Below are 26,042 nucleotides of genomic sequence, written 5' to 3' on the forward strand. Positions count from 1 at the left end.
AGACCTATCCTGCGAAGCACATTTTTACACTCGCGGGGCTCAGGGCAGCGAGGGAGCACATTTTTACAGTCACAGGGCTCATTGGCTGTGAGGGAGCACATTTTTACAATCACAGGGCTCATTGGCTGTGAGGGAGCACATTTTTACAGTCACAGGGCTCATTGGCTGCGAGGGAGCACAAGTCTTACATCGCTGGGCTCGTGGCAGCGAAAGCCGTGGTCATGGAGACCCTCAAGCCCGTAGGCAAGAGGGACACTGTGACACATCGGAGTGTGAGGACTGAAGTCCTGATTTTTTTGGGCTGGGAATTGGGCCTCTTTTATACCTTTTCGGCTGCATCTCTTCCAAGGAACCAGAGGTGCAGTTGGTAGTGAGAATAATTGTATCGTTGATAAACGTTGGCGCTTGAATTAGCGTTGAAATGTGGGTATAAAGACTTTGTAGCCGACAAATTCAAGGCCTGAATGTACTCGCGGGAACATTCTTCTCGAAATTAAACGTTGAGTGTGGTGCACTACTTCCATCAATTGCTGAGATGAGTTTAATGCCGCAAAAATGTGACTCCTTTATGTTATCGACTTTATCGAATTTGCTAACAAATCGCTCAACGCACTACAATGGCCTGGAACCTGATTGTTGTGTAGTACGATGACAACCGTGTTTTTTTGATCAACTTTGCATGCTTTTGGTGTCTTGACCCGCGAAGCAAGCTTCTTTTTTTTTTTTCTTTAATAAAAAAATTTCTATGATCACAATGGGCAGTACTGTACCTCGCCACTCTGAAAGATTGCTCCGGCGCAGAAAATCTATGATGAGATATACTGTGTTCCAATAAAGGCTGCCATAATTGACCAGAAAGGCCGAGATCGGAAGTTAGATAACATAGCAATTGACGGTTTGCAGAGTCTAAAGTCTTCATCTTTAGATACTATAATCCAATCCCCTCTCTTTTTGGATAGAACTTGGTGGTCCAGTATCAGAGAGCGACAACGGTGGAAAATGTGATACTTGATGACCAAGTGGTTAAAACGTACTCTAAATGGATCGAGAATGCGGATATAGATGTCGTCGATTTCCCATCGCGAGAGGTTCCAATTATCATCAGGGTCCATTTATGGACGACAAACCTCTCATTGAGCATATTTTGCTCCGAGACAATGATCGAATACTGAACATTGTTGCCTGGTCTTCCTCAAGAGAGGATACGATACTGTAAAACCCGAAACAACCCACGAAATACCCGATGACAATCGAACATATATACTGCCATCCATAGCAGCATCTTGGAAATCAAAATCCATTGAAGAGGTTTCGACATACTTGACGATCTTTCTCGGGGTGGCCTAACGCGAGACTCCTTTAGGAGTGCGACCCGTTCCCTCACATGATCGCATAGTTGCCAATGTCCTTTTCACTTTCTTCACCTCCTCCTTGAGAGCTTCGAAGTCGCCGGTGAGCTTCTCTATGATGACAGTGAGGACCTCGATATCGCTAGCGAGGTTCTTCCGTTGACGTATTTTAACCTTACTTTCTAACAATCTGTATCTTGAATCAGCCCTGTCCCGAACTTGACCGTTTAGGCTCAATAACGCAAAAGGCCTAGTGGCTCAGGAAAAAGCAGGCAGGTATACTTACTTCGCTCGCTTGATGGCTCTGATAACGATTTGTTGGATATAAAAATGAAAGGGGTACATAATAAAAGCGGGAGACTTACTGCTTGGCAGCAGATTGCTGTCGATCATACGGTCTGGTCGACAAGTTTTCGATTGATTCCGTTTCTCGACTGGACACTGATCGGACCTTCTGGCCATATTGGTTCTCAAGTCGGTCTTGGTGGGATACTTTTGCTCTAGAACAAGATGCGATCGCATCTTCATGACTGGAGCTCTCTCCGCTCCTATCTTGCTCCAGCATCTTTCGAAACTGGGCAGTGAGTGTGCCTCGCTGGTATCGAGAAACGACCCAATTTGGCATTTTCGAAGAAAAAGAGAAGGTAGAGAGCAGTAAGTTACATTGAGATCCTGAGCCTGGTTTCCGGACAACCATGTGAACTGTAGCAGCTACCAAGGCTCATGAGCTAGGTTCTCGTGATTGCCACCCACCTCACTAGATTGCAACGCTACGGTCACATTGATGAAACCATGGAAAAATAGCATCCGACGGACCAATCAAACACCATGTGCGAATTTAGACAGACGCAGGTACGGTTCTGCGATGCAGATCCCAGCGACGACCCACGGGACAGTAGACCAAGGCGGTTGTATTTGTGGCTCGAAGAAGAGATTGGAAGGATTTGCAAAGCCCCAGACACGGTCCACAAGCCCAAGCCTGATGACCGTGGGTCGTTGTTGATGTACAGACCAGGTATGGTCGAGGCAGGCGAGGTATTTGGAATGAATTCTAGCACCAAAATCCAATCCGTGGTTGTGTTGTGCTGTCAAGTGGCAAGTTGCTCTTTGTTTATCTAGTCTGTAGAACGTTCTAGAAGCTGTCTTCAGTCCTGTACCTTTTCCTGAAGCTTGAACTCTCTTTGAGCCCATCTCCACTACCCAGTTTGATCGCCAGTCTGACTTGTCTAGCAGAAACCATGCCAATCATGAACAGACCACATGCGCTCATGGAAATGTATCTCCGGTTTTTGCACTAAACCCGAGGAACCGATTGGCTCCCGGACATGAGTCGACGTTGTGGGCCGGCCCTCCTGCGGCCCTAAACTTTATTTCAATCACCCTGCGCATCTTGATCATGACTCTGGCGATAAAGAATCTTTCTAAGACAGTATTGGTTTTTTCCAGCTTCCCATAGTAGTGTAGACCGAGGCTTGGTGAATATGCCGCAATTCTCTTTACTTCTCTTTTCGGCCGTAGGGCTTGATCATGAGTAACATGGGAAGCAAGTGGGGCAGAAGCCCAAACTTCGGTTCTCCAGGACGACCGCATTCTCTCACCGAACAGGGTCTCCATGGTTCATCCAGATTCAGCTGTCCAAATGATCTGCGGTTCCGCTCGTGGAACCACAGTCTGTGGCAAACTTCATTCCCTTGCGACTGGGGCTGTCGACGGTAACGTGTTCGTTTCATTCTGAAAAACACTCCGCTATCTACCACCGATTCAATCAAATCTAACCAGACACGTTTTCCTGAGTTGACAAAATTTCAGATATATCGGGTTTGCGGTGTCCCCTCATGTCCTATATATCTCTTTCCGGGGTGACTCGTACAACCGTGGATCCCTACGCTGTATAGTATTTACGGGCCGCATGGCAGTCTTTCTATCGTAAGTATGAATATCTGTACACAGGTCTGTACACGGGTCTATTCCGAAGACACGAAAATCCTGCTGGAATCCTTCCCCTTTTCTCAGGCACCTCATCACTATTGCTTTGGTTACAGATAATCGTCTTTCTTTGTTCCTATACGGGGAACACGGAGTGAGATCTACAACGTGGATATTGGTAATGCTGAGGCTCCATTGGTGAGCCCTCACTGGCTTTATTATAGGAAAATGTGGCAGGATTAAGTTATCGAAATAGCGGCCACAATTACTCCGACATCGCAATGCCGTAATTCCGGCAAAGAAATGCTACTAAATTGGACGTTCTGTTCGTCATGGTCTCATCCTCCGGATCGCACAGACACGATACACGTAATCCCATCTCCATGACGATCGTCTTCTTTTAGGTTGGTACGGAATCGCTGCTGGCGTCATGTGGTCTGTGGCAGAAATTTAGCTTGTGATATGAGAAGAATAAGTCTTTCGTACCTGAGCCTGTGCGTTTCGTGTATATTGGTCCATTGTTGATGTCAAGCTCGCCAGGATCAGGCGCCAGAATTGTTTGAAACCATTTTTCAATGTTCCTTTGGGCAGGGGTCTTCGCTGAAACGGTCGCGTGTGAAACGCTATCAATTGCCGAGCACCGTAGGGCGGCTGGTGTCTTCTGTTTGTTTAACCTTCCGGATGCGATACCTCTGCGACTCTGCTTCCGCAAGATATGATACTTCTTCCCTCGTAGAGACTCAACGCTTCTGTGCACCCGAAATTCTTTGTAATATGCGTCAGAGATGGCCTTCCAAGACAGTGCCCGATGGGCTTCTAGCCAAGAGAGAAGGTTTTTCTCTTCCCATTCTGACCAGCCGCATGCGCTACGTGTGGACATGGTGATGGTCGGAAAATGACATGAGCGGTAAAGACGGGTGAAATGCAGTGGAAAAAAAGTCGAATATCCGGGTTATTATTTGAAGAATCACACAGCCGCAGGTACAAGCTTGGTGAGCAAACCCAGACCCTCACGACTCGCGCCGATCCAAAACTCTGGATGCCCACTACTCATTTTCAGAGGCGTTGCGGTTCGTTGAGAACTGTTGACACTAACTACTGCAATAGGACACCATTTTGTTGACATTCCCCAGTCTCACCACTTCGTTGAAACGTTTAGCCTGTCTTGTTTTCTTTTCTGTTTCAATTGAAGACTGGTCGCATCCTGTTCACCGTCCAGGTAGATTCAAGCTCTCATGATACAAGATGATCATCTACCGATATGTTTCAACAAAAAATATCAAAGTCAGCGACAAGGTGTAGTAGTCTCGGACGTCAACGGTTGAAATTTATGTTGCGAGTCATATAATATGACTCATCTTTTTGAATGTGTACCATTTTAACTCGATACCTATGAGCACAATTAATGGGTCATAGATGGATGCGCTTGCAACCGTCCCCTTGGCTGGAAAACAACACTCAATCCCGGTCCCTCGCTAATATAAAGTCGGCGCACCTCCACCTTTCACATTGTATCAGAACTAGGATCACTCGCCAGCTGACCGTAACTCAGAAAGTATGGGTGGCATTCGGAAAGCCTCGCACGTTCATCGACGACCAAACTTTCGGAAAAGATTGCAACGTGCATTGTCTTTATCATCCTCTGAGTCTACCGATACCGGCAGTCCGTCCAATCCCGCTAGAGGAGATACCACAGACGATGACTCATCATACCAGGATGAACAGGACTCTGGCGACCAGGACAATAGCACCTCAGCGGATGAGAGTGACCAAGAAGCTGGGCAGCCGCGGAGAAGTGTGCCCAGACACAAAAAGGAATCCAAAATACGCGGGCAAACTCAGATATCCGCAGACAGCAATGCAGTTGCTCTGGAATGCCTGACAGAGTAAGTACAAAGCCATCAAGAACAGGATTATGATTCACCTGCTAACAACATGTAGACTGGACAAACGAATGGAGTCAGTTGTAAACTATCCCACGCCAGAACAAAAGTACTAACCTCTTCACAGGTCGATTGAGCGCTCATCACATGACCAAGTCAACTGGAACGACACCATTCGAAACGATCTGTCCGACATCCTTGGTCGATTGGCAATTGTCGAAACTGAGATCCAGACAGTGACCAGACGGAATTCAAGCAAAGGTACAGAAGGTCAGAACAGTCGGCGATCGGCTCGTTCACAGCAGTAATACAACCCAAGTCCCACCTTGATATCCATCGATGTACTTCAGAGCAAGAAGTAAGCTTATATCGATCTTGCAGTATGAAAACGACCTCAATGAAGTGTGACGCACTCGTCTTCACTTCTAAATCACACGTTTACTGTACACGGCTCGATTGACTTTATGGGCATTTGATACTGTGGCGACCTACAGCGTCATCTTTCGTTTCATGCGATCTTCTTGTACTAATGACTCCCTGGGTCGTGCATAAGACAACGTATGACTGACGGAGATGGCTGTGAATGAACAGGCTGTAGTTCCAGCCGTCAAGTTTAACGGAGTGAATTGACCTTTTCATTAGTTTCAGAGTTGAACATAATCTTGACTGTACAATTGATTTGTCTAATTGATTATATAAAGGAGAGAATTCTCTAGAAACCTAGAGATACCGTAATACTCAACTATACGACGCCATTTTCGATATTGTCAAAGCTTAGTTGCGGATAGTGAGGCGAGATACTCTAAAACAGGTCCTAGCTCCGTCGGTTCCGTCGCCCATTTCTTCCCTATACTCCCATGGCATAGATAATTGACCATGGAGATAGTGATGGACTCTGTCGCATATTACACCGAATACTGCGTCGACGGGCATGTTTTCACCCGTTCCCGGATTTCTTACATGACATAAAGCTGTACCCCTGAGAACGATTTGAATAAACATTGTTCGACGTGGTATTGATATAATGTGACTGCAGCCAAATGCTGTTGTATGAACTATTTGCGTGTAGGCTACAATGAAAGGAAGTCATCTGCAAAAAAACTACAACCTAGCCAGATCAACGCACTGCAATGATCAGACAAGAGCTTCATCTCCGTTGCTCGCACGTATCTCATGTGGAGTGCCAAGCGGGACATCGCCATTGTTTAGTTGGGAATCGATAGGGATTATATCGTGACCAAGCGTGCCCAAGCCGCCCTGGTCAGGCCATTCTGTCTGTATCGTTCCGGAGCCTGGCAAATAGGATGCAAGTCGTCTGTTCTGAAAGGCTTCGATCGTGCTCCAAAATCGAGTAGCCGCAGATGTCAGATCTGCGTGTGCCTGATCCAACACCAGCTGTATGTCATTCCACGGCACCTGGTCTTGTAGAGCAGTATTCGTGAAATCTACCTGCTGCTGCAATTGGGATATCTCCCACTGAAGCCTCTGCTGCCTGGCTAATGCAGTATCCTTTGCCGCTACAGCGATTTTCAATTCCGAATCGTTTTGTATTTTCTCGGCTTTGACCTGGTCGAGCAACTGAGAAAGATCGCTATTTCCTCCGTCTCTCTCTTCAAGCTCCTGTTGAAATTCCTTTTCAATGTTGCTCATCATGCGGAGACACTTTCCATGCATCGATTTGTCATTTTTCCTCTTGGAATTCTTCGTAATGGAGGATGCCTGTAATAGTCAGTAAGCAGCAAATTGAGAGAAGCTGTGCCACTGGGCTGCTCTGTTCATAGAAAAGCAAGTGCAAGAAAGGAAGCGTTCTGCATACCAAATTCCGGCTTGATCTAGTTCCCGCCTTGCAGGAATTCCGTTCATCCTGGATGTTCAAACCAGCAGAGAAAGAGGAACAGGATGATGGTACAGCACGCCGGTGTACTCCATCTGACCTGAGGTGTCTGCTGCCCGGGGCAATCTCGAGATTCTTGGGCATGTTCGAAGTTTCTGTTCCCTCAGTCAAAAGTGAACCAACGACGTACTAGAGTAACGAGAGAGGTATCAGCAGTGTCGCTTTGAGAAGCTGATCTTATATAGAGCCCGGGAGGCCTCAATCGCAAGATCGCACAGAGAAACCCTCAAGTAACTGTATCGGGAGGAGAACTAGGCCTCAAATTATTAAGGACGGCAGCTATGCTGAATTTCGTGCAGCATGATCATGAGTGCACTAACTAAACATCTGCCTTTGAATTTTAGCTGCGGGCCGTGAGCAATCGCTCGCACAAACATGCATGTCCACAGACACTAAGATCTCACAGCATAAGAAGGCCTAGCCTCATATGATTTCTAGTAATGTAAGACATAAATCACTTTGACTTGACAGAACCAATCCAACTCAAGCTATAGACTCATTAAGAACCAATAAAGGGATATCCGACGACGTATAGTGAGGTGTCGCTTCCACTGTGGAATCTCTGAACCACCTTTTTTGCTTTATTGAGTAATCAAAACGGTGGCTATGAAATCTGCGATGTAGGCCCTAAATAGGAACCTGCATTTACAATCAGTGCAATTTTAGAATACAGTCTCATATTCAACATAGGCCGAGTCCTAATACGTATAGATGTTTGAAAATGCTGTGATTACCATTACGCCTTAGTCTACGTGCCTCGCGTCCCATCTTGACTGCCGTGCTCAACTAGAATTAAGTGCATTGAAACAAGAGGTCCAGCCCATAAATGACAAATTGATAATCAGTTTCAGCTTTTCAGGGAAGGGTCGAGTCACTTTTCACCAGCTGTTTATATTCTTTGCGATCCGTAACATGAGGACTAGAATATCAGGTGGCTGCTCAGCGCCTTCCAGATGCTTCAAATTTGGGGTGTTTCTCGGCAACTTGAGAGCTCACTGGATACCGCGTGGATGTCAATGGTTGATGATTGGCTGTTGTTCGTGTCATCAAGTGCGGTTTCCACTCCCTCTGATTGCAGTGAGCCCAGTGTCTGCATTGCTCCAGCGATGCTCCTTCTCGTTTTTATCAGCGTATCACGCAATTCTCCATTCTGCAACTCAAGAATCTGCTTGTCGTGGCGGAGTTGGCTGGCCTCATTTCGGAGCGCATGACTTTCACGAACATGGACATCAAGTTCACAACGAGTGCGTGCTAGTTCCACCTCTACGCGGCTTTTGGCCGCCTTGAGCTCGCAGATCTCCGCCGTGAAAGAACTATCCATCAATTCTTCCCTGTAGCTCTGCGTATTCATTCTGGGTGAGAAGGGCTAAATAAATGAGGGCATGAAAAAGACTCACCTCTGGAAGGCCGCATGCATCAGATTGCGACATATCTAACGATTGCGGGCTGACAGCTTCAAGTGAGGTACCAAGTTCCGTTAATATTTTCCGGTAAAGATTTATCTTGCCACTACTGAGGTTTGATTTGAGCAAAGCAGCATTCGCTTTCGTGACAGACCAAGCGTATCCATCTTCGGGACGCGGTTGGAGACGGACCCGTTCGGGAGCGACGACGAGCTGAAGTCGTTGATCTAGCTGTATGAATTTTTGTGAACAAAAGAAAGGGAATAACATGTACATACATATATGAGCTGCCAAGGCTTCTCGACATTGTTTACTCAATTGAAAGCGCTTTTGGTTGCTGCTCTTAGACATGGTGAACTTTGTCACTTAGAGATATTGGAAAAAGGCACGCGGGGAATGATTCCTGAATCAATTGAAAAGTCAAGACTTGCACAATGCCAACTTAATACTGGGTCGATGATTCGTTCTCTGTCCAGGTAGAAGTTCCGCCCATGGGTAGGGGCCCCACCCTTGGCGTCGATTTTTCGGACAGAAATTCCTGTAACAGTTTCGCTCACCGAGCCCTCATATATGGTACTGGATGCGTGAGGAAAGTACAGGACTCTGTTTGGAAGGGCTCACTATGCGGCGTATGCGGCGCATTTTGCACTTCATTACGGGCCGCAGAAGACGCATATATTGATAGTGTCAAAAAGATGCATTGAGCAGAAAGTCAAGATCGATCGCATACTGCATGGTGATTCCATCCATCTAAGTAACATATAAAAGGGGCTATGTCAAGCTATCTCAATGTCCTCGTCCGGCACGCAATTGTCTTACTTTAATTGAAATGGCTCCAACAACTCGCCGTTCTCCATGCCCGAAACTAGCGACGTATTGCGACATGCTACAGCTGCAGTGCGACTCTCCCAAGCCTCCACTTATAAAGATGGTCACTCGCTGTGGTCCCTCTGCCGGTCGCAACATCCGCACGGACTTGACGAGCTTGACACCCTCACCAGCAAAGGCAATGAGAACGAGCGTTCAATGTCGATATCGTGTTTCACGTGTCCCACCACTCCCACGGTCGTCAGGTAGATCCCGAAGAAAGGGCAGCAATAGAAACATGCGCAAGAAACGAGCAATTTCTGAGCAAGAGACCAGACGACTGGATTGGATGCGACGACTTCGCCCTAAGCCTCATAGGTGTTTCTAGGCCGAACAATGACTAGCCAATTATTCAGGCTCAGCATCTGGCGTATGGAAATATCCAATCTCTTTGTTGTGTCGTTAAATAGTTTGAACCAACGAGCAACTAAGTGCAAGAACCCATGTTTTCGAAGCTCAGAATTAACAGCCTAAATACAAGTCTCTATCAAACAGGTTTCTTTGTGAAGCGATGTAATTTTCTAGGCCGTGAATACTAGAATTAGAACTTATATTTTCTTTCAGTACGAACAGTTTATGGACCATGCAATATAATCAGACCGCTTTGAACAATTCGCACTGGTGTAGTCTAAGCCCCCAATAACTTATTACTAGACGATTACCAGAATCAGGTTTCAAAAGCTCTTCTTGCCTCCCTTGTCCAGCCCGAAGCTCTGAATCATGGACATGGCTTCTTTGCTGAAGAACGCGTATCATATAGAACTTGAGTACAGTCATGCACTTTAGAAGGCTGATTGCAAAGAGAACGTCGACAAGGCGACGATTAATAGCTGGATCTTTCAAGCGTCAGTGATGTTCATTTTATCTGGGGCATTGAGATTACCTCCAGAGCAATAACCCATAACTCCGCTAACGTGCCTGCGATTGCAGCCGCAAGTAGAAGTACTGCCGTGACAGAGAGATACCATGCGGCGTATTGTAGCTTAGCTCGAGCTAAGGTTGACTGTCCAACCATCCACCAAAACCAGGCAGCGACGCCAAGATAGTCGATGAAGATAATAAAGAGACCTCCTGGATGAACGCAGGCCAGGAGGAAAGTTCCGGTGAGAGCGAATGCTACCTTGGCCAGCGCAGAAAGCACGGCAAATGGAGAGCACACGATACGTAGTAATTGAGGCGTGAATGGATTCTCACGCTGTTGAAAGATGAGATGAAGGTACTACGGTACAGTTAGCCAGCAGTCAATTTGGTTACTTATGTGTTGGAGACCTACTGCCTGTAGCGGTGACAATAATGGAGTAGCCCAGAGGAGCACTTGGCCCCATCTTGGGAATACTTTGCCTCCAGAACAACCCGGTAAGAACCGCAAATGAAACACATGAGAGGGCACACAGACCCACATCAAATTTATACCAACACCACTTTCGATGGAAAATAACACAAGAGAGCTAGCCTTCCAACATGTAGAAATAGAAGGATAGTCACTAGAACAGATCTGATAATATTTTCTGAAATCATGGCCCGGGATTCTTAGCAGCAGACACATTTGGAGGAAATAAGAGACGTAGATTTATAGTCAAAGAAGTTTCTTTTAATCAGGAATAGATCCCAGGAGCTCTTCGTCTGGTCCCAGCGCCCTCTTGATAGACTACACCTTCTGCCTTTCACTTCACTTTCTGGCATTATCAAAGAATTGAGGTCATCAAATAAAGATTTGTCGCAAATTTTCGCTATTGTTTTCGCGCTCAAGAGCAAGCCTGGCTCGGCAGTCTGAAACAGAGTTCCTGAGCCAGGTAATATCGCGCTTCTTGAGCTCTCCGGTGCTGGTATTAGTCTTTTGATGATCGACGAGCTCGAAAACATTGAACGTGCATGCTGTACTTGAGGGTTGCTCAGTCAGCTATCGTGTCAATGTATTTTGCTTTGGAATCATATCTTTGGACTACCCATGTGAGTCGGACCATTCTATAGGATGATTTCTGGAGGATACGTTCTACGAAGCTATTTTTGCTGTCTTATTTATAGTTTCATTTCCTCAAATTGCAGATCTTTGATTCATCGGTGTCTCACATGGCTACATAGAGCACTGCTTGAACAACTTCCAAAGATACAAGACACAGGACCAAAATCAAACCATTTGTGGATCATCATATAGCAAGCATCCCCTTAGTGATTTATACACTTGGTGTCGAAACATCCACCTGGATACTTCACACACAGTGACCGTCATAACAGACCTCAGGACAAGATTTTCCACGTGATCGTCTCTGAAGTCTGCCAATTCCTTCCGATTGCCGGCGTCCTCTCGGCATCAAGACATGTAAGGAATCGCTACTTGCAGGACTACTTTAGAGTACTCGATGAGGCTGTATGTCAAAACCAAGTACATAATGCGTAGACTGGGCTTGCAAGACTGCACCATTCGAAATCTCTCCAGAGGACGAAATAAGTAAAACGCAGAGCCAAAGAAATTGATGAGAAGCAGTCGACCGAATGCAGAGGCCAGTGGGGAAGGATCGTGAAGCGGTTGGGCCAATGCGTGAATGGCAGGCACCAACGCCAAGAGGCCCACTGATGCAAATCGGAGGGAAAACCGACCACACAACAACTCTGTGTCTTCTTTGAGCTGACCCTCAGGGAGACTTCCAATAACGATCATGGTGAAGGCTGACGCGTATCCAAGCTGCAGCAAAGGCTGAGCCGGGAAGAGAAAAGCAATAGTCGGAAGAGCAGCGGTCCAGATGAGAAACAGACTGGAAGCCCGCAACGAATCTCCCTCTTTGGTTGTTTTTTCAGTTCGGAGTACGTGCCGGCCATTCTGGATGACAACACCTAGATACCACAAAGCGATTCCCCCACCAAAGGCGATGACCACTAGAGCAGATGGGATTGACTCTTGAGCTGAAGGGAAATGGAAGATCAAAAAAAGTAAAAGATAGACGACAAAGTAGGAGAATCCAAGCATGCCAATTATGATATCAATGGCACAGTTGCGCAGGTCTGGGTAATCGCGTGTGTTCATTTTGAAACGTCAAACGGATTGTTTCAACTTTATTGAGGAGAATCTTTTGGGCAGGAGATGCTTTTATAGCCAAAAGAGCTCAGGCTATTTATTTTCGCCGGAAAGTTGGTGTACATTGAATCACATGAAGGGAGCGATTGAAGTGACAGTAATGCGGCGGTGATCACCAGAACGGTGAGTGAAGAACCATCACATCAACAGGGAGCAACGCAAAAGCCGGACCCTCACAAATGAGCGCGTTCATGTTGAACTCTCTCGACATATTTTGCTCTGGACATAACTTCTTTCTGGCTATTAAAGCGATCTTTATTTGAGCAATTACGGCTGTCGATAAGAGCACGACATGTTTCTCGGTAAATGTATGCTATGGGCGTCAAACCTCCTAGTTCGCATTCAGCTACCCAATAAGCCTTCACGCAATCCAAGGACATGGAACAGATTGTGCCTCTTGTACGACAGATCGGGCAACAGCAAGCACATAATGCGTACTACCGTGATTGTTATGCTCTCTTCAAGCTACTCCAAGACCTCACTGAACACACTTTGCACGAGCTACAAACACTCTACAGATTTGGTGCCGAAAACTCGAACAATTCTGTGCACCAAGTACTTCAAACTTTTCAAAATACAATTTGCACCCTGGTGGAAAGGGCATGCGAAGCTCAAGCGGCATGTGAGGAGTTGTGTCCCGTGAATGCATCAGTGTCGGCACGTGCAATTCTTGAGCCCATCAGAAGGATGTACACAGATCCAGATCTCAAATAACAGCAAAGAAGCGCGCTGTCACACTTTACCCTATCGAAGTGCCAATCATCACGGAAAGGATTGGCTGTTCTGCTTTAGTGAGCTTCTCGTATTCTCATTTTCCCGATTTCTGCTTACTACATATTTAAGCAACCTCAAACTATCCAGTTGAGTACATCATACATTTCACCATTCAAATCATAGAAGACTGGAGAGCTCAACAACTACTGGTGCAAAGCTTGACGAATGGGATATTTAAAAAGCACCCTCCAATTACATGGTAGTACTCTACAGAAGCAAGCAATACAATCCCTCGTCAACCATGTAAAATGGATGATATAGATGAATCTCCAGTTCTCTCCACTGCGTACAAACAGAATGAAGACCCGCAATTGGCTCACCGTTCAGATGCAGCAACAGAAAATTTGTACCAGCCATATAATTGCACTGGCATTGGAGAGAAACAAGGCCAACCATGCTGTCATCAACATCTTTGCTCCCAAGTTGACCTGGACTCCATAGTTCTTGAAGTTGTTCTTGACGACAGACGCAAAAAGCCCATACAGCAGTGAGACCAAAATTGTGGCGGTCGTAATGAGTATCGAGGAAAGCTTAGTGTGTCAGAGTGTTTATTATATGTTTTCCCAAGTGTCACATACCGTGCAGAATATGGCCAGTAACCTGCTACTATTGGAGAAGTAATACTAACGCCCAGCTAAGATGATTGTCAACGTGGTTGCCACAAAACCAGAAATATACAATCGGGTCACACTAAGGGAGAGTTGATGGTGGCCAGAAATTGAACTCTGATCGATCTCTGGAAGTAAATTGCTGACTTTGACCGCGGTAGAGTCAAGCAGTGAAGATAGATTGAAAGAAAAAGATGTGCTGGGGTCGGAGCACACCATCTCCGAGCCATCCCTGGACTCACAGTAACCCCAGAGACCAACGAAATAGTATCGTGGCAAGTGTGATTTTAAGGCCTCTATTTGGGCTTGAAGCCTTCTGCTGGAAGCCGAAGTTGCCCCAGTCAGTGCTTCGTTTGCGACTGTATCGAGGCTAGAGGCCACCGCTTCGACGGTATTGTTTCCCCCACGATGTATACGCGCACGGTCCATGTGGAATGAGTCCCGAATCTGCAAATCACCAAGCTTTGGAAAGTCTTTCAAGTCTAACTACCCATTGTTTAGCGAATTCATTATGATTGAACATTGTTGGGTTTATCCTACTTTTAAAAAGTATAGATCCCACGGTGAGGAAGATGACGAACATCCGACAAAGATGAATGATAGACAGACTAGAGCCGCGACGGAAAATGACAATGCCGTGGTTGAGACCAGACAATCCAATGTGCTCTTGGTGGAAAGCTTCATGGTTCCAAGCGAGAGACTGACGATGATGAACCTCACATCCGCGTAATACTTGATAACCAACTTCTCACAATACCAGATAGCTTTTATATATAGCTTCAAGACATTCAGCTTGGATCCAATTTTATAGAACTAGGCAAGTTAGAGAATTGAGGCCGGCGCAATTTTCAACTCACCCATGGGGAGTAGAAAGCGTGGCAGAGCAGAAATTTGCCTCCCAAAATCAACGGCTTAATCAATGGGAGGCAGTTTTGACTGCATCGACCGCTGGAAAAGGAGGGCATGCAATTTGAAGTGATCGATCGTCAAGTCAAGTCATTAACTCATCACTCTTCTGAAATATAATCAATTCCCAAGCTATAAAGACTACCGCAGAGAGTGCGACTCGGTATATAGAATGTTGTCTCATCTTCGATCACAAGTCACCTTCTTTGAATACCATCATGTCACGTTCCAGGCAGTCAGAAGTTGAACATTGGGAACGAAAACTATACGACTATAAGAAAAGTCATTTCGAGCTATCTGCTAGATTGCACATTTCTTACCTCGTTTTCGAAACCGGGTTCAAAGGACGAATGGACGACCGACAGAACATGCGCCGATTGAAAGAAATGATGAAGATTCAAGGGTGCCAACGCTTGATGCGGGACAATCATGTACCCGTGATAGTTCCCAAGGCGCATTGGCAAGAACGCGTTCGTCCGCGAAGTGGCAATGGAGTCATTCCTAGCTTGGAGATTGGACTAGATTACCGATTGTGCGCGTACGATCACGAAAATCTCATCACGGCTGCCAAACACGTCCTCGACTACGACAACCAGTGGTGGATCGTAGATGTGTATCTAACAGATAATGACGAAGGTGCGTTTTCTCATCTCTCGCTGGGAGGACCCCCGTTAACAATTGTCTAGTCTCGACCGAAAACGACAGCAATGACGTGGAGTCTGTGCGCCACAAGTTCATTCAATCGCTGAAGGAGCGATACCCAAATGACAATCGTCCCGCCGATGGACTGATTTACGAGCGGATTAACTACTACGAGGGCCACCTCAATACGCCGCGGGATCCACTCGCTGCGAACAATTGGTGGGCTGTACTGAAGGCCCTTGAGGGGAGCAAGAAGGGAAAATACTTAAAGCAATTCTTCCAACATGACGCCTTGCACCGGAAGCTAAACGTTTTGCTCGCTATTCCGGGCCTCTGGGGAGGTATGCGGATTGGGCTACTTCATAAAGTGACAGCCATGCATTGTGACGAAGTAAGTGACACGAAACCCAATGTCGCCGGACTCATCTCAGCTAATATAATTGCAATTCTAGCCAATCGCATGCTACTGGGAATTGATCTACAGGACGTTTTCAAGATTGGTCGGAGGGAGAGACGAGCTTTTACCACTAATTGACGGAGTCACGGTCGATCTACTTCAGTCTCGCGTTCCTAAAATCTCCAGCGCGGATTTACACTGCTTGAAAGTCGAATTGGATGAAGGCAGGCTGTTTTCGAACTTTCCCGAAGCAGCTCGAGAAGAGATCTGGACGCGTTTGAAGACAATTGATTATCCAATTCCGACCTTGAGGACATTTTTCAAGGACCGACTCTATCTTGAGGTCGCTCAGAGCGTCATGAAGCAACTGTTTGTCCAGCCGCAGCTGCGTGACGAAATGATTACAATTGACCAGGGAGTGTACGGGAAATATGAAAGTTCAGTCCCCATCCCGATGGAGATGAGACATCAATGGCTGAGAGACGATCTGCTCGAATTTTGGCGCTTCAGTTTCCAGTACGGATTTGAGATGACCAATCACCAACGCCTCAAGTGGTCCAAGGACGCTGAGCCGGAAGACTTGTTTGGTCAGCAGACCCCCGATGCTTCTTTTCCCTCCAAACAAGAAATATGGCGCCATTTCTTCACACTCTTGAGGGCTAGGGCATTCCAAGCACCGGTCACAGACAACACATCATTTGCAACGGGGGAGCTACCCTCCCCTAGGCCGTGTGAATATCCAGAAAACATAGAAGAAGAGATAGAAATCACGAAAAGATGTGGGAAACCGTACTCAAACACCATCGAGGCAGATCGATTCGCTCTGTCGGCAGAGTCGTTGCAACAAGGCCGCCTCCCAGTGCGCGTGACAGCAGGCTTTCTCCGACAATCTGTTTTCAAGGCGTTCTTTGGCTATCTTTGGAATAGCAATAGTCAAACATCTGATCTTCCCCGTGCTGGAGATGATCTCGAAAATCAAACCGTCGAGGAAGAGCTGACTGGAGCAGTTGTTGCTGTGGACATGACGAACACAGACGGGATGGAAATAGATCCTGGGAGTCACAGGCCGAACAGTCTCGCCACAACAACAGCTCAGACGTCTGATGCCCTGGTTGCGGCCCCAGCTCATCATCTGCCCCCGTCTTTCTATGTCATGAACATCACAGTTGGATCGACTGCACGGATATTAGATCTGCCAGCACATGAAGCCTTTATGAAAGATTTCCTGCAAGGTTTATCTGATCACCACTTCCGAGTCTGGGTTGGTGAGGATCGACGCTTCATTCTCCCAGAGAACTGCTATTCGCACTACCTGACTCATCCTTCGTCGGTTCTTTATGCCGAGGCTAGAGATGACACGGAAGCTATTCACCATGATGCACCATCGCAAACGGGTGCTGGAAGCAAAAGAAAGAGGGGTGTTCAAGACAGGCTCAGAAATGACGCAGAAGTCTGGGTACAAGAGCAAATTGACAGGTTGTCTCATCTGCATGGTATTGATGAGGGCGAGCTTTGAAGAACAAGACCGATATCCGGGCCTAGAAAGGCAAATCTTCAAAGAAGACCATAACGCAGATACGCAATTCAATTCATGAGTTAGATGCGTGTTATCATTTTATCCAATTTAGAACGAAGCTTGAACTACCTAGCGCAGAAGCCGTCATCCTGGCCACAGGCTCCGACACTTTCGCATAAGATGACCAGTCGTGCTATCATCTATATCAATTACGGAAGAACAATGCTTCAAATTTCATTAGTCACCCACACTTGGTAAGTGAAACTTGCAATACGAGAAGCTCAATAGAGTGGTCAAGGAGCAACAAATGAAGTAAGTAGAATCCCCGTACATCCACCAAAGGGTCTGCCAGCCAAAAACAGGGATGTATCAGAAGGCCATTTAGAACACGCCATATAACGATTCCATTCACAGAATCTGTAGTATCAGGCCGGTAGACAAGAAATTTCGTCAATTAACAATGGCCAACTCTGGAATAGCTATCCGATTTCCAGCCCCCGTTGCGTTCCACTTTCGAAAATAGTGTTGGATTAAAATCAATCCAACTTGATACAAATTATCTGGGATGAATTCTAATTCTGTGGGTCTTTGCCTGCGCATAACAGTTTGGAGTGAGCAGGTTCCAGATGATGTCTGATCTTCGAGCTCTGATTGTAATGCCGACAGATGTGCACGCAAGAGAGAAATTTGTGTTGAACCGCGGTGGACAGCTCGACTCAGTCGCTTCAGTTTTGGCCAACTTCGTCTTTTGAACCGCTGTACTTTCATCAAAACCTGATTGGAATCCACCAAAATTAAATAATCGCAGCCGATTTTGTTTCAGCGTCTGTGTTTCATGTCCCATCCTTCGCTGCACATAGTTTCCAAGCTGCTTTGGGGTGCTAAAACCCGATATCAGGGTTTTCGGAGCGAGTCGAGGCTTCGCGGACGAATTCTGAGTTTTGGGCAGGTTGGCTGTCAGTTTATTCTCCAAACTCTCAGCCCGATTCGTGAAGAAAGCTGTTAGATCTTCTTGGGTGCTTTGTTGAAAGAATAAGAATAACAGGATCATGCACCTGATGTAATATTCATCGGAGAGTTGATTTCGCTTTTCTGGTAGCTCTGTTGCTTGTAAAATGCTGTCGTAACTGTGTCTGACCAATCTATTCTCGGAAGCCATGATCCGGTCGGCACATATATCGGATCTTCCACACTGTCGCGGATTGTCAAAGTTGGATTCGAGCGTGTTTATTGGATGTAACTCGATTTATGCACGGGAGTATTAATCTTAATTAGTCTCTGAGTATGCCACCACAACACGATGTTTCAATTTCGTGAATCATCTCCGGGTAATAATTTCCCATCTTTGAGGACTTTTGCAAAGTTCCGAGCTTCTTTTTAATCACTATCAAAGGTCTCCATGCCAACCATCTGTACATCTAAAATAGCTCATCCACTGGGATGGCACAGCTCTCCATGATCCGGACTCATTAAAAAAGCTTAAACGTGAACTCACATCGTGGACGAATGCTCAAATTGAACTTGGCCACATTAATTGTCTGCATCTTCATTCTCAAATTTTCATTGCCATCCTCAAAGCCCGTTTAGTCAGATGAGGTCGTTTCCACGCCATAATTTGTTGAACAGGCTAGTATCAGGTCTATAGTAAGCTTTTGATTCAATTCAGGAACTGCGGTAAACGAAAGGACTCATGAAATACCACTATTGTGTCTCATTTGGCGAAGAGCTTTCGCATCTTGGCGCGTCAAGTTCCAGCCTCATCTTTTAATACTTTTACCGCACTTTAAGTCGGTACAGTTGAAGATTGTTGAAAACCCCCAGAGATGCAATGTTGATCGTTGAAGAAGCTGGCTCTGGCAATTCGGCCATACCAGATCTCCGACATAAATCAATGCGGTAGCCGGCGGGTGACTACTTGATTACAGCAAATTGGTCTAGAAATGACGCATACCCTCAGTCGAGTCAAGCGAGAGCAACTTCGCAAGCGCCGCAACAATCTTTTAAGGCGCCATAACGAATTTTGGCTTCTGTATGGAATGAAAAGCTGGCTCATCATGGAACTGCCTGATGGCCAGATCTTCACGTATCACTCTCATCCCGATGTTCTTCCACCTTCTAAGGAAGATATGGTAAGATGATAATCACATGAGGATTTAGTATTTGACCGCTGATTGGTGAAAGAACACACGCTCCAAGCCGGCTGTCGTTCGGACACCTCGCGATTACAGTTCCACCATTGATCAGTCGGCCGGCAAAGACCTCCCTGTCCTATGTGCACCAATACGTGAAAACAAAAGATGGAAAGCTCTGGCGCAGCACTTGGAGTATAATTCTCGCATGGTCTCGTAGTTATATCCATACTTTATTGAGGAGGGTCACAAAGGGGATCATGGCTCATTCCGGGAAATAGCAGAACAGGCATAGCCATCAGACCCACGGAGCTCCGCTAAATAAAATGACACTTTGCTATTTTCGGCCCTTTTGCTTCATTGCTTAGCACTCTGCTATTTGCTGTACATCTAGTCTGCGGGTATAGTATTAAACGGGGACGGGTGCAATCCTCCGTCTCTCACCGCCCCTGTATGATGAACCTCAAAGACCAACACTACTAACCTCCTGACGGTATATGTAACTTACTAAAAAGCTATCGCTAGCTATGTTGGAACGCGGTCGTGACGATGCTGACGACTACGAACAAAGCCAATTGAGTACGTATAATTGCAGTCTAGTTACTATACTGTAGCTGCGGATTGGATACAGATTCAGAGCCTTGTCAGGCTATCGATAGCTTGACAATCATACGGCAGTGTTGGAGCACCTAAATAGTCCTGCACCTCATACCGCTGTTTTACCGTGTGTTATGACACGGGACGCCCTCATTTTTGTTCAACAGGCGGGGATGCTGAATTCCTCGGGCGCACTAGTAAAATTCCGACGCTCGGGCAAAGTGACGATCCCAGCCCGGAAGAATCATAATCCGTATGCGCTCCTACCTACGTGCCACCTGCCTGCGGCGATGTCGGTGGAGTCGACCGTGCTTCGCGCTTGGATCAAGAGAAATGTGGGATGTCATACGTGAGTCGATATTTTGGAGATGGGTGCAATCGTTACCGATCAGTCCACTGGACAGGACGTGGTTGCGTCTCGCGCTTTGTGCTGGTAGTGGGAGAGGCGTCTGCATCGACAGAATTATCAGGGCAAATCCTCGCGATACAATACTACCAAAAGAGTATTACTGACCATTGCTGTGTTGAACATGATCGCCCTGAGAGGCCTGGAAGCCTGTCAAGACTCAGCATTTCGCAAAATTGCACTGTATAGGAAGGGTCATACCACTGGAATCGCGACGATCAAGACGCTCAAGCTTAAGATTACTAGCGCGATCATTTTTTGATTCGTCAAGTTCTCGGGTGTTGCATAGCAAATACAGGAAAAGTCGATTGCTATATAAGCCGTGCTGTAGGCTAATCTAAGAAAACAAGCAAGATGGCGTTACAGCATGAAAGAGCGACAGACCGCTATGGAACCGCTGTTAAGTTTCCACCTAGAGTTGAACAGTCGCAGGAACCTGATGCGAGTAAAAAATGAGATATGTCCAATACAGCTGAGAAGGTCACCCCGACTCTGAAAGTCTATTCGACTGGTTGCTCGTGTTCCTCCATGTATATATCCCTTCGGCAGTATCTCTCACCTGCAGGCTACACGTAGATTCGTGGATTTTAACGCCATTTTACTTTCAAGGGCTGGACTTGATAGAAGCTCTAATTGGCTATGCCCCAGAACATTTTGCAATATGAGGGTAAGTCGGATACTCCAAGACTGACACTTCAGATGCTATAAACTAACAATGTTGGACAGGGATGATCAAAGGCATAGGTTCATTACCCGGATTTTCCGCTGAATACATTCCCTTTCGCGCCCAGCACCAGATCTTGCAGGTCATGCAACAACAACTTGAAGTTTGTGCTTTCTGCTTCATTCAGAAATGGCTGTTAGCAGAATCGCTTGCGGTCGGATGGACATGCCCGCAAGCCTTGGAGTTACACAAAGTCTTCCGTTTTTTACAAGCTCATCGAGAAAAAGTCAAGGACGAATTTTATCAGTCAACTCTAAGTGCGTTGATCGGATGGCGTGGCGTGATCACTAGTATCCGCCACGCGGCTGTTCATCGCATTTCACAGCATCGAAAATCACTACTGGAGCTAATTCGCGTTGCCATCAACTTTTCGCAATGCACTGTTGGCCTGGAAGACTCTAAAAGTCTTTGTCGACTTCAAGTGTTCGTGAAGACCGGACTTTCGGAGTTCGACCAGCGGACAGCTCAGCTAAGGCAGAAAGCCACCCTCCAAATCTCTCTGTGTGAAGCCCGCCCACATCATCTGGGTCGACGGTTGGCCTTGCTTCCAGAAGCTGTGATCCAAGTCCTCCAAGGTGTTGAAGATGACTTCGTCTTTAACGTGGAACAGTTTTTACGCGCCGAATTCAAAAACTCTTAGGGGTCGGTAAATTCCTACGGAGACAATCGCATGGACAACTGCACGTATCTCTGCTGTGGTTGATGAGGTAAGATATCAAGTAAATTCTCGATGCCCTGAAGATTCTCTTGGTCTTATCTCAGAAACTTCGTCTTTGAATTTCTTACTTCCAACTGGATATTATCTATATAGATGCTACAGGTACACAAAATATCTCAACATTTAAAGCCATTGGAGTGACGACTGCCTAGCAGAAGAGTCCTTCCACTGCCGCTTCCATTCCCGTTCTGCGTTTGTTTCCTCGGCCTGTGATTTGTCAAGAGCCACTCTCAAGGAAACGATAGCTCGAATCAATCGTGGATCCCTTGAAGGACTATTTGCAGGGTTGAAATGGTACTGCAGAGCCAGACTCTGTGTTGCGTCCATTGTGGTGCTGACAAGTTTGTGGAAGCTCTCAAAACACTTGCAATAAAAATCATTCTCAAGCCCTTGTTGCCTATGCTGCTGCAGTCGTTCGGCCTTCAACTCTGCAATCGACATCTCGAGTTGTGTTTTGGATTTTCTCAGTCGCGGGCGGGTGGTTTCCAAGGCCATGGTAGATCCGCAAGCCATCGAGATTTGGTGGTCTAGCAGATTGATCTCAGGGAGAGATGGCTTGATTTGTATGGTAGTTGGTATACAAGTCATAGGCACATCTTTAGCCGTGTCGGTGGATCGACTATAGATACTGGAAGTATTGTCACTAGGGTGACGGGGACTTTGCTTTCGAAAAAGGTTCATACTGAATATGCCTCAATGAAACTGAAGTTGGGCTCGGGGCAGGTCTATAAGAAGGCAAATTCAGTCCATGCGCAACGGCAGTAGTTGTGCTGAACAGTTTGTGAACGGCTTTCATCACATTATCACCACCGTTGACGGTCGATTCCTGAGTCGAAGATTAGCACCAGCACACTGCCAAGCTAGTTTGCTCATGATTGACCCAATTTTCGGGGTCATCCTTACCGCAATCCCAACAGACTCTAGATTGGAGACGGCGCATATTCTTTGTTGTCGAATGACTTCCCACAGTCTGGTATTCTTTGACGCCCTTAATCGCGCTTTCCAACACTTATAAACGGTTGTAATCATGCGTAGGTAAAAACCAGTGAGTGAGGTGATGAAGTCTTGTTCGAATGCAGACTACCTATTTAATTATTCCTGTTGTTCAAAACCAGAGCAGACCTATTCTCCACCCGTCTTGCATTTCATCGGATACCCCGCCGAGACATAAATTTTTGTTTACATTGATTATCTAACCCCGTCCGGAACTACAGCTACACCCAGCTCATAACCGTCGTCTTTTCTGCGTCAAAGTGGGTTCTAGAAAGTGGACGAGTCGCTTCGATCCACGATGGCAGTAACAAGATCTCCGCCGTGGCCATTCCAAAGTTTGATGATCTGTGCGACCGAACTGAGCGTAGGCCTTTTGCTCGTCGAGAAATTCTTGCGTCGACTTAGGGAAACCACCAATTCTTTCGCGAAAGGTATCGTTGGCAATTTCGATAGAGACTCTCTCTTCAAGGCTGGCGACGCGAAAAGTAATGCGCTTTCTGAAGTATCCACAAAATTGACACATGTCAACTGGGTCTATGCTTCCTAAATTATGGTCCGGACTGGACTGAAACCTTGCGCCGGGGAACTCGACAAGAATACGCTGCACGATCTCGGCAGGATGTGGACGCGAACAGAGAATAGATCCTCGACATTGAAAGGACGCATTGTGCGGAGTAGGCGTCTCGTCTAACTCGAAGAAAAACAAGGCCGAAGCGAGAATCGTTCTGACAAGCCCATCTGGTATTACAAAATCCATGGTCGACATCGATTCCAACGAGCGCACATCGTCTAATGCAGGGAGTGTTCCGTTGATTGCCTGATCTAGTCGGAAAATGTTGGGGGCCAACGGATGCGGGACATAATTCAGGGCTTCCAAGAAGCCTTGCTTGCCGTCCATGGATGGGGACGACATCATGGCCCGAAACAATCGAGGAAGAGCACCTTCCCAGATTCGACTCAGAAACTCCGTTGCATCACCAGAGGGAGGTGTGGAGAAGCCTGTTCCGACAGAAAGGACAAGGTCGGGTCGATTTGCCATGGGCCAGATGATGCCCGACTCTCGCAGCGCAATGGCGAGCGGATTGTTCGCACGAACCCCCCCATCTTGCAAGAGCCCCAGGCCCGGCAAAGTCTTGGTCTGGAAATAACTGGACAGTGTCAGCGAGCTTCCATATACGTCAGTAATGTACTCACAAGGGTGCCGCAACGCTACATATTGCACTGCCAGAAAAGCGTTAGCAACAGGGCCGGTTCAGGCTGGGAAAATACCGAGTGGACCTACGCGTCCCGTACAAGAGGATTCTCGCGGTCGTCACGTGGCGCCAAGAACTGATAGGCGGTATCAATAGTGCGCGGGCCGATTCCTCGATAATTGGCCAATACGCAGGCTTTGCCATCGGAGGTGCGACTTGCTACAACAGCGACCCGGCAACCTGCAGGGCTGGCCGTGGCAACATCGAACATGCGACGAGACGGGCCAACTGCCGTGTTGATGATTTCTGACAGCCCATCGGAATCATACAAACTATGTGTGGTCAAGTTGAACGCCGAGGCAAGCCACCGGATACCACGGGGAATCGGGAATTTCGATGAACGACGAAAAATGTTTCGCGCCAGGTCCGGGAATGCGTGGAAACACTGCGTAACCGAGGATTGATTGAGAAAAAGATCAATCGCTGACAATGCTCCTACAGAGGCTGGTCAGTCTATCCAAACACATGATGAACGATGCCATTAGTTGTACGTACCCACACTCGTTCCCATACACAGATCTGGCAGAGACGTGATTGAAACCCCAATGCGCTTCTCTAACGCCTGTAATAGCCCTAATTGAATAAGGCCGCGTACACCTCCGCCATCGAGACTGAGAATCACCGGGTGCTTCGTCGGAGGTAGCTGGCGTATCGTGACATGGGACCTTTCATCGCAGATGGGGCATTGTGCAATCTCGAAGTGATACTCTCCAAGCACACTTGGATGCCCGAAAATCACGACACACGTGTCACACAGTGTATGTTTGCAAGGGAGCATGTGCTCTGGAGGGCGGCATAGACAGACAAAACAAGTCGTGGTAGAGCGGAGTCCGCCCCATTGGCGGTATATACGGTGCAAGGTCTCTTTTCGGATCAATGCCGATGCCTTGGGAGGGCTCAGCTGCTCAAAACACTGGACGAAACAGTATAGCAAGCCACCAACATGGTGGTACAAGTCCCCGTCCCAGATGCGACGGCACAGCTTCTCGTACAATGCCTTGAACATCACAGTCGGAGAGAATTCTAGCAAAATTAGCAAAAGAACCAAGTTAGAGAAAGTGGACGTACGATGCATTCCCGGAGGATAAGCCTCCATCAGGAAAGCCGACGCTATCAGATGTTCGAAATCTCTCTTTGAACAACCGGTGGATATTGCATTCCGCGTTATTTCTTGCAGATAATCGCCCATCGTTTCACTCCTCGTCAAGTCCCTTCGGGCTGTTGCTAAAAGATCGCATGGCGCTGCGTCCAAGGTCCATTCGTGACTTTGCAAGCGGCTGCTGCAGAAAGTACCGAGATGAGATGCTGAGAACTTTTGGTGAGCTGACACTTGCTCCGCTTGAACTGTATTAAGCTGTTTCAGGATCCAGGCTTGCAGTGGCTCGAACGCCGTGATATCTGAGAGTCCGCTTCGTGGACCCAGATCGAGAATCGTGATTGTTCTAGTCTCAGTCAGCCTTTGAAGCTGTGCGCATTCTTGGGTGAAAGCTTTTGTTGCTTTTTGACTGTTGGTCATAACAATGGCTATCTGCGTGTGAGAAGGAATCGCTTCGCCACCAATGGTCAGCTGTTGACATGGTTGCTGTAACAATTCTTTTGCAGCTTGCACGTCTGACATGGAATCGAGAAATAAACACAGAATTTGGCTCCATGGCAATACAAAGTGTCTCTTGACTTCTTGCTGTAGCTTTGCAGGCAACATCGTAGCTTTGGCAGCCACCACCGAGAAGGCTCGATGTTTTGTCATTGAATGCTTGAGCCATTTTGAGTCGCCCATGCTTCGTTCAAGGCCAAGACTGCTTTCGGCAAATAATATGGGATTCTGTGTATGAGCGGTCGTGGTGCTGAGATGGAGACGGACTAATCCTGCGGGGCCTTTACGTGTGATGTTATTGTAGGGAAAGAGAGCCCGTAAGGCTTTCATGCGATTTGCGTTTCCGCAGAAGTACAGCAGGGACGGATATTGACATTTCGGATAGGGCAA

General features: G+C 46.9%; 3 protein-coding genes across 3 annotated transcripts; 1 reads left to right on the forward strand and 2 right to left on the reverse strand.

Moving 5' to 3' along the window:
* Window positions 1-21,009: 21,009 nt before the first annotated feature.
* N7511_003572 (uncharacterized protein) lies at window positions 21,010-21,734 on the forward strand (the record flags this gene model as incomplete). The annotated part of the gene is made up of 2 exons (XM_057125997.1): window positions 21,010-21,037; window positions 21,097-21,734. 2 exons carry the CDS (start codon window positions 21,010-21,012, stop codon window positions 21,732-21,734), a joined length of 666 nt encoding a protein of 221 aa, XP_056988156.1.
* A 201-nt stretch (window positions 21,735-21,935) lies between these two features.
* On the reverse strand, window positions 21,936-22,493 carry N7511_003573 (uncharacterized protein; the record flags this gene model as incomplete). Its single annotated transcript, XM_057125998.1, has 1 exon — window positions 21,936-22,493. The coding sequence occupies one exon, from the start codon at window positions 22,491-22,493 to the stop codon at window positions 21,936-21,938; it is 558 nt and encodes a 185-aa protein (XP_056988157.1).
* A 544-nt stretch (window positions 22,494-23,037) lies between these two features.
* N7511_003574 (patatin-like phospholipase family protein) lies at window positions 23,038-25,982 on the reverse strand (the record flags this gene model as incomplete). The annotated part of the gene is made up of 4 exons (XM_057125999.1): window positions 23,038-23,953; window positions 24,088-24,493; window positions 24,554-25,081; window positions 25,127-25,982. 4 exons carry the CDS (start codon window positions 25,980-25,982, stop codon window positions 23,038-23,040), a joined length of 2,706 nt encoding a protein of 901 aa, XP_056988158.1.
* Window positions 25,983-26,042: the final 60 nt, after the last annotated feature.

Source organism: Penicillium nucicola, assembly GCF_028828085.1.
Source record: "Penicillium nucicola strain IBT 29836 chromosome Unknown utg000002l, whole genome shotgun sequence".
NCBI lineage: Eukaryota > Fungi > Ascomycota > Eurotiomycetes > Eurotiales > Aspergillaceae > Penicillium > Penicillium nucicola.